Consider the following 9,329-nt stretch of genomic DNA (forward strand, 5'->3'; position numbering starts at 1 on the left):
ATTCCTGACAAGTCATCAAAATTAGTAATATATGTATAATATCATTGATTATACATATTATAGATAGCTCACTGAGCGGTTTTTCGGCGGCTTACTATTTGGACAGCACCGTTATACAGCGCTGCGTATGTGGTTTTAATTATGGACATAACCGTTGAAATCGCTAGTAGTCATTGCTACGGCCGCAGCTACCACACTGTTAATTATTGCTGTAATATGCGAATTACGAATATGCCCACTGCCCAGCGTTTCTGACTGTTGCCCGACTATACTTTTGTTAAATTGAACTGAGTGTCTGAGGATATTGCATAGGCGTCACATTGTAGGGGACTTCTACATTGTTTTATGCCTTTATGGCGCAAGGGTACAATTTTGCTACCACAAAATAAATAATGCCATTGATTATATGATACTGATACAATTTTTTTTTAATAAACAGAAGGCAATTTTTTGTCAGTTATTTATTTTTGCTACCCCAGAGTTTTGTCGAATTTTGACACCCGTGATATATTGAATTACAATTCAACGATATAATAATACATCTAAAGTAAATTATTCTGTTAGAAAATGAATAATAAAAATAAACTAAATATCAAACATTCAAACACTAATAGAAACTTATATTAAGGATATCGCAGTGCACCAATTATTGTTTACAATCTGAACGAGGTGCAACATTGTAACACGCTACACGCCTATTTCTGGAAAAATAATTATTTTTAAACATTTTAAGACTGATATATTTAAATGTATAGTGTTGTCCTATGATATTTGGAATTTTGTTTATTAGTTTTTACATTCAATATTCATTACACCGTTGGCTGCGTTGAATTGAACATGTCAACTCGTTCCTTTTGCTTTTAACTTGTTATCAATAAATTTCAATTTTATTAAATTAAATAATTAACTTTCACAGTATTACATTATTACAATACTGTTTATTTTTTTTTCGAACGTACTTAATAAGGAAAGGAATATAAATGTCAGGAAGAAAATGCTCTTTTGCTAATTGCAAAAATGCACACAGAAGTTCAAATAAAGGGTTACGTTTTCATACATTTCCATCGAATACTGATTTAATAAAAAAATGGATTATTAATTCTGGTATGTATTTAGATGTATTTATTTATCAACTCATTATTTATACGAATAATCTTAATGTATACTTAATGATTAATAATTGCTAACCAGTAACCATACTATCATAATATTTTTAACAAGTAATTATTTTTATTCGAACTACGATTTACTTAAATCTATCTACTTAGATTAAGATTTTTGATTCACAATTTTCCTTTTAGGGAACATTGAGTTGGACTTACTAAGCCCAAAACAGTTAAAAAAAAAGTTTATATGCTCAGAACATTTTGATAAAGACCAATATAGCAATCAAAATGATGTTAAATCGAGACTCAATGCTAATGCTATACCCAAAAAGAACTATGAAGGTAAATTTACAACACCCCCCCCCCCCCCAATTATTTTTTAAATACTGCATTTAAATAAATTATTTTATTATAATCTAGTCAAAAAAGTTGATGACCCAGTTTTAAAGACAACGTTGGACACTAATTTAAGCTCACCCAAATCTTGGAGATGGAAAATCTCCAATGCTTCTGAAATAAAAGCACATGCTAATAGTAATGTCAACGAAATATTGGATACGACTCCGACTAAGTTTAAAAAAGCGGGTAAGTAGATGTCGCTCTGCTGTAGAGTAGGTTACTATATAGAAGATCAATATAATCAGTTGCGTATACACACATTTTGTGTGTGGGGGGGGGGGGGGAGTCAGAAAAAAAATTTAAACCTATCACATTAAAATAATAAATAACAAAATATAGGTAATTACACTATGTCCCAAAAGTCCCGTATCACACTTAATATCTCCATGTAAAATCATTATATTTAAACGCGGTTTTTTTTACAGTACTAAGTATAAAAATTTTGATTGAATTGCATAAAAATATAAAATTCATTTTTGTTCTTTTAAAAATTAAAAAATTTTCAAAAAAATTTTTACGCATTTAAGAATTTAAAATTTTTAAGATGCCATTTTGTTGAACATATTTTTTAAAACAGTTCAAAAAAAAAATTAAATAAAAATTGACCAAGTTAGAGCAAGTTATGTTTTTGAATAATTGTAGTAAAAAAAATCAATTGTTTCACATTTCAATAATTAAATATCTAATTTCAGCACACGACAATAATTTTACATTCCTAATTAATGTTTTGATTTGAATAGAAATAAAAATAGCCGTGTTATATCGATTGCTAAACAGTGAAATTGGTTACCTATTTTCAAGTATTTTAATTATTATGAAGTGAAATATCATAATTTTAGGTTCACTTTATGATAATTAAAAAACTTAAAAATAGGTAACCAGTTTCATTGTTTTACATTTTTTTACTACAATTATTCAAAAACATAACTTGCTCTAACTTGGTCAATTTTTATTTAATTTTTTTTTAACTGTTTTAAAAAATATGTTCAACAAAATTGCCATTTTAAAAATTATAAATTCTTAAATGCGTAAAAATTTTTTTGGAAAATTTTTGAATTTTTTAAAGAAAAAAATTAATTTTATGCCATTCAATCAAAATTTTTATACTTAGTACTGTAAAAAAAACCGCGTTTAAATATAGTGATTTTACATGAAGATATTAAAGGACAAAGCGTAACCATAAATATTTAAATTTGCGTTTAAATAATATAATAAAGTATAAAATTAATTTATTAGGTGTATTATAAGTTCTATACTATATTAGTATATACATAATAAATTAAATACATGCGAAATATAAAATTGAAAATTGTCGAGTGAAGCGAGACATTTTTTTTTTTGTAATAATAATTTTTTTTTTTTTTTTTTTTTTATTAGAATATTTACAATCTATGCTACAATAGGCATAATAAGCAAATTTGAACAAATACATAAATTTATTTTTACAACATGAACACATGAGGAGGGAGGCCATCCAGTGATAGAACCCAACGTTATTTAAATAATTATTATATAATAATATATTATATCGGTCTGCTGAATTTGGTTTTGGACTTCCTACTAGTTGATAGCATGCCTTTCAAAAAGTTGAAAAGACGCCCCTGAATTAAACAATTATAGTAGGTTTAAACAATTTATTTAATTTTTTCTCGATGTTTCCTTGTAATGCGCTAACACTAAGAACACTATTTTATAAAATTAAAAAAAAAGACAAATGGGGGATCTGACCCCTACATCCCCTCCCTTGTATACGCCCCTGGATATAATGGATGGTGTTAAATTTGAATTCAATAATATATCATTGTATACGAAAAACGATTCTGAAAAAACCGGCGAACATCCAATGTCTAATTTCAAACGATCATAAAGATTTAGTTTGACTTTCTGGGAAGTTTTTTTTTCTTTAAAAAAGGTAGAAAAACTTATGGAGAATCTCTTGTCAAATTTTAAAATCTTAGACACTAACCAAATTTTTTTTATGAATTTCTAGATAAAAAAAACTGCGAAATTTTATGATTTGTACGTATTTTTTTCTAATTTCGAACTTTAGACGCTAATAAAAAACAATCAAATATTTGCTTTCAACTTTTTTTTTTTAATTTTCACTTAAAACAAGTTTTGAAGAATCTTCGCTCAGAATTTAAACGCTAGAAATGTCGTTGTAGGTATGTAAAATTGTATCAATTGCAGTCGAATATTTTCTTTTATAGTGGCTCAGAATGTTCAGATTTGTGCGCATACGAGGACGTTACACCCGCATGTGTTGCCTCCGTCTTATAAGTGTGTAATATCGCAAGTTATATACTCAGTAGAATTTACCTCTTATAAAATTTAAAGGTAAGATTAGATTATTATCTTGGCAATGTATATGCTTTTTATTATTTTTTAATTTTAAAGCGAGTTGTGAGTATCATAAAATTGTAAATTCTTCGGACATCTTAAAATACTCACAACTCGCTTTAAAATTAAAATCTGGAAAATGGAATTGCCTGGATTTTACCTTTAAATTTTACAAGTGGTCAATTCACTCTAATTTTTAAACTAACGGAGCTACACGTATTCTGCCAATTGCAAAATTTGCTATGTTACGCACTTATAAGACGGAGGCAACACATGCGGACATCGCGTCCTCTTAACATACTTAACTGATTTATCATATAGCATGGTAAATAAGCCCATGAGCTCAAATATTACTTAAATTATGGGTAGAATACAAATTATGATCTAATAAATCATTTATTTTTAGGTTCCCTGGGTCATAACAATACTTTATTTTCGCCAAACGTTTTAAAAGTATTAACTCCTACGAATAAATATGAAAATAATTTCAAAATGCATACTCCAACAATGTCTCCAAAATCAACGTTTGTATTCTGTAACAGTCCTTCGTTATCAATTTCACCAAGTACAAAAGCTTGGGTTTCAGAACTAACAACTATTCCAAGTCCACAGAAAGCTCTAGATTCTACTGTAAATTATAAAAGCTTAAGTCCAAAAAAATTACAAGATAAAAATAAAATTCTCCAAGAAAAACTGAAAAACTCTAGAAAATTATTAAAACGAAATAGAGCAGTTATTGCATCGTTAAAAAAAAAAGTTGAAATAAAACGTAATATGGAAAAAAATCAAAATCATAATTTATTTAGTCAAGTGCATTTTCCTTCTGCTAATTCAAAAGCTCTCATGTCCATGCAAATTATACATAAAAAGCGTAAACCTTGGTTAAAGGCTGAAAAAAGATTTGCACTATCACTCTTTTATAAATCACCTTCGACGTATAAATATATGCGAAAAAGTGGTATAGTTTTACCTGGTGAAAGTACAGTGCGCCGATGGTTAAAATCTATAAATTTCCTTCCTGGTTTTAACAAGGAGTACTTATATCATATAAAATTGAAAGTATCAGAAATGTCTAATAGTGATAAAAAATGTATTATTTTACATGATGAGATGTCAATAATGACAGATATTGAGTATAATAAATCTCTAGACTTAATCGAAGGTTTTGAAGACTTGGGTTCCTTAGGTCGTACACCAAAAGTAGCTAAACATGCATTGGTCATTATGGTTAGAGGACTGTACAAAAATTGGAAATTCCCTTTGTGTTATTTTTTGGCTAACAACGGTGTTAATGGGAACCACCTAAGTATTTTAATAAAAGAAAGTGTAAAATGCATAGTTGACGTCGGATTACTACCAACATCTATTGTGTGTGATCAGGGGACACAAAACCAAAAGTTGTTTACGCTTCTCGGTGGAACTGAAGTAAATCCCATTACTGAAATACATGGTCAAAAAATCCATCTTTTATATGATATTCCACATCTAATAAAAAGTCTCAGAAATAATCTACTAACAGGAAATGTACAGATTAAAAATAAAATAATATCTTTTGGCGACGTGATTAAGACATACGAGATTGATATAAAAAATAATACAGCAAGGGCAATGTGTAAACTGTCATCTGTACATCTTTATCCGAATCCTTTTCAAAAGATGTCATGTAAATTAGCAATCCAAATTTTCAGTAATAGTGTCGCGGCTGCAATTAAAACATGTATTCAAACGGGAGAGTTAAAATCAAATACTGCAAAAGATACGGCAGAATTTTTACTCTTAATAAATAATGTATTTGATGTCTGTAACAGTAAAAATTTATATGATATGAACTTAAATAGACGACCATTAAGCAATAACAATCATCATTTATTTAAAATTATTAAAAAAACCATATCAGAATTTCAAGACGCTAAAAAAATTAGTCACAAGGACAAAAAAATATCAGTACCACCGTGTTTTAAGGGTATGATTTGGTCTTTAACATCTGTACTTAATTTATATGAATCAGAATTATTAGATTTTCACAATAATATTCAACCAGAAAATAATAATAAAGAATACTTCTTATTAACAAATAGACTAAACCAAGACCCATTAGAAAATATGTTTTCTATAGTAAGACAAAAAAACGGATATACAAGGAACCCGACTGCTAGAATGTTTCGTAGTTGCTTTGCAAGTATTTCTTCTTTTTCTCTAATGAAGGCGTCGGAAAAATGTAATTGTGAGTTAGACCAAGACGATTTTTTAACTGTGGACATATTAAACGATGTAGACGTAACGCAAAATCAAACTAACGTAAATCACCAAGAATCTGAACCAGTAGAAGAATATAAAAATAATAATAGTAGTAATATAGTTTTTCAAAACTCATCATATAGTTCGTCCTCGTCAGAATCTGAACCTGAATATATGCAAAATTCCAAAACAACACTAGAAGATTGTTCAATTACATACTTTGCTGGGTATTTGGCTAAACGTTGTGTTGACAATTTTAATTGTATAGACTGTACAAATATTATGTTAACTGACACAGAAGACAACGATCCAAATAAAATGTTGATTTTGTACAAAACTTTTGAACATATTGATCCATTAGGAACTGGAGGCTTAAAATTGCCATCTAATTGGCAAATAAATGTGTGTCGCATAAGTTTGACAATATTTGAAAAACATTTTGAAAACATAAAAAGTGAAAATAAAATTCTATCAATACTGAAAAATTTGATTTTAACAAAATTAAATAAGAATAATATGCTAGAATTAAAAAATTTCCCATGTCAGCAGCATGTAGATTATATGATTAATCTTTTATTGATTATTCGTATATATAAAGAATGTAAATGGCAAAAAAAGCAGATACATAACTCAATTAAAAAGATACCAAAATTAAGAATATTTCAACATCAATAAACACAACAACCAACACAAAATAGTTTATTTTTTTATTGTTAATTTATCTATTTTTTTGTATAATTTTAAAACATTTTTAAATTGTCTATATTTTAATGTAAATTAGTACTTAGTAGTTAGTAGTTACCTTATTTTGTTCAAAGAAAACACGTGCAAGTGACAATAATATGTAAAAATCTATTATCTGCATCAGAAGTTTTATCTTTATTTACTTGTATTTTATATTTTGTATATTTATGACCGATGTAAATAAAATGTCCTGTTGTTTTACAGATTATTTTACAATAATTCATAAAAAATTAAAATAGATATACCTACGGTTTGTTAAACATTTTTTTTATTCCAGCAACATCGATTTATGGTGACCTTGTATTAAATTTTTAATATTTTTTACTTAGAAAAGCATTAGTTGACATAAATAAAAAAAAAATTAAAAAAAAATAATACATTGTTATAATTTATTAAACAGAATAATAATATGGGTCGATCAAAAATGCTCAAATAAACAATTTAATTATTATTAGCTTATATCGGAAACGTGCACGACAATGCGACGGGTTATGGACAAGGGCAATACAATCAATACATAAATCATGATAGCTACCAGCTGGTGACGATAAAAACCTGTTATCCCCGTTCCGAACTCGATCATAGTTATGGTGACTGGAATGAAATACGAATTTATTAATGTTCTTGGCTCTTATCGCCATCTACCGAGAGTTTTATTGTACGCCGCCGAAAAACCGCTCAGTGAGCTATCTATAATATGTATAATCAATGATAATATATATATATATTTTAATAATATAATTGACTTCTATTCAATGACATATTTTTTTTAATATATAATTTGTATTTATTAGCTATTATATTGCTACATAATTATATTAGCTATTGTCTTTATTAAATAAAATTTTTTGGGTTGAATTATTTTCCTACCATCAGTGACAATAAGAATTGTTATTAGCTGATTGCTGATTATTCTGTGACCTAAGTCTGCACATGCTTATGGATAGCCTAATAGCCCATCATAATATAAAAGAAAAAATTTATTTGTATCAAATATTTTTTAAACTTATGACAAAATAATTAATTTAATACACAAGAACAATAAAAAATTAACAATAATATAATGTATCAATAATTTTTAAAGATTTAAAAATAAGTTTAAGAATATCATAGTGTTTGAATAATTGTTTGTACATTTTAAGACAATTTTTTTGATATACAGATTTGACAATAAAAATTCAGTTTTCCATTAACATATTTAAATAACAAAAATTAATAGTTTTTTTGAATCTCCAACATTAATTTTAAAATTAATATAAAACATAAAAATTATAAATCACTTAAGCTCTCAAAAATTATCCCAAAATAATTTTTTCATAATTTTGAAACGTAATTAATTATCTTCTTCTTTTTCTTTATACTTAACTACTCCTTTTTGAATTAGTTCTGGTATTTCAACTGCTAACCATGGACCCAACTACAACAGAAGATAAAATAAATACATTTTAGAAAGATAAATCAAAATAAATCAATAAAATAATTATTAGGTGCATACATAAGAATAGTTATTACTACATTTGTAATTAATTTGCCCAAAATTCAATCGACACAGTTAATTTTAAAACTTTATCAAATAATAACATTTTTACTGTATTATAGTTTATACTTTAAAAAAACACAAGGCAAAAAGTTGTCCAAAAAGGGTTTTCATGGTAAAAAAAATCTTACACCAAGTGCTAAAGCGTGAGAGATACCAAACTTAGGTACATTTCTGGCCCATAATGGTTTAAAATGGTCTGATAAACATATTTTGCCACCTCGATACATTTTGGCAGTTTTACCATCAAGTTCAGGTAATGCAATTTCAGGTGCTGTAGCAGGGAACGTTACAGGAATCTGAAACCAATACATCGTATGAATAATTTATATTGATAATTTATACAAATAACTCACATCAAATTCTATTTCAAACTCATATTTTAACTGATTCTGAAATACCCAACACTTTCCAAACCATTTAGTTCCCTCCTTATTTGACTCTAAACGAAACCAATCATTATCGGCTGCTTTATTGTTTTGAACATACTAGAATTATTATTAAAATAAATATTCCAATTGAACTAATGAATAAGGAATGTGATGAATTAAAGAATATCAACCGCCCTTACTTGGATTAGAGATTGGTATTCTTCTTTGAGTCTTTGTGGCCACAAATCAACGTCCCTAGGACCGGCTTTTGTTTTAAGGAGTGGTATAGAAGACAGAGCCTTTTTGGTGTTTTCCATGGCTTAAAGACAGTGATGTACAATGATGACCTTAATTTATCAAAACGAATTACTGAACTTTTGATTGTTTGGAATTCACCAATTCAATATCCAACTCAGATATCCTGAGGGCACTCAGCACTGGGCAGTCGCAGTACTGTAATGGCCAACGAGACACGACGAATGTAGCATTGCAGCGAAAGCTTACCTGTTAGTTGTTACAGTTACAAGACGGATAGGTAGTGTGCAACAAACTTACAACGTACCCAAAATGTGAAATTACTGATAAGTGACAAAT

General features: G+C 27.9%; 2 protein-coding genes across 2 annotated transcripts; one reads left to right on the top strand and one right to left on the bottom strand.

The window, feature by feature from the left end:
* The first annotated feature begins 231 nt into the window (after positions 1 to 231).
* On the top strand, positions 232 to 7,097 carry LOC149057538 (uncharacterized). Its single transcript, XM_089223424.1, has 4 exons — positions 232 to 1,104; positions 1,302 to 1,448; positions 1,527 to 1,691; positions 4,252 to 7,097. Exons 1-4 carry the CDS (start codon positions 981 to 983, stop codon positions 6,756 to 6,758), a joined length of 2,943 nt encoding a protein of 980 aa, XP_089079550.1. The 5' UTR covers positions 232 to 980; the 3' UTR covers positions 6,759 to 7,097.
* Positions 7,098 to 7,789: 692 nt separating this feature from the next.
* Ufc1 (Ubiquitin-fold modifier conjugating enzyme 1) lies at positions 7,790 to 9,280 on the bottom strand. Its single transcript, XM_015524056.2, has 4 exons — positions 8,936 to 9,280; positions 8,721 to 8,852; positions 8,496 to 8,663; positions 7,790 to 8,244 (listed from the first exon to the last, which is right to left on the bottom strand). The coding sequence occupies exons 1-4, from the start codon at positions 9,050 to 9,052 to the stop codon at positions 8,161 to 8,163; spliced, it is 501 nt and encodes a 166-aa protein (XP_015379542.1). The 5' UTR covers positions 9,053 to 9,280; the 3' UTR covers positions 7,790 to 8,160.
* Between the last annotated feature and the right edge of the window lie 49 nt (positions 9,281 to 9,329).

The sequence above is a fragment of the Diuraphis noxia genome, unplaced genomic scaffold (assembly GCF_037042655.1).
Source record: "Diuraphis noxia isolate RWA-SAM2 unplaced genomic scaffold, SU_Dnox_SAM2 contig0003, whole genome shotgun sequence".
Taxonomy (NCBI): domain Eukaryota; kingdom Metazoa; phylum Arthropoda; class Insecta; order Hemiptera; family Aphididae; genus Diuraphis; species Diuraphis noxia.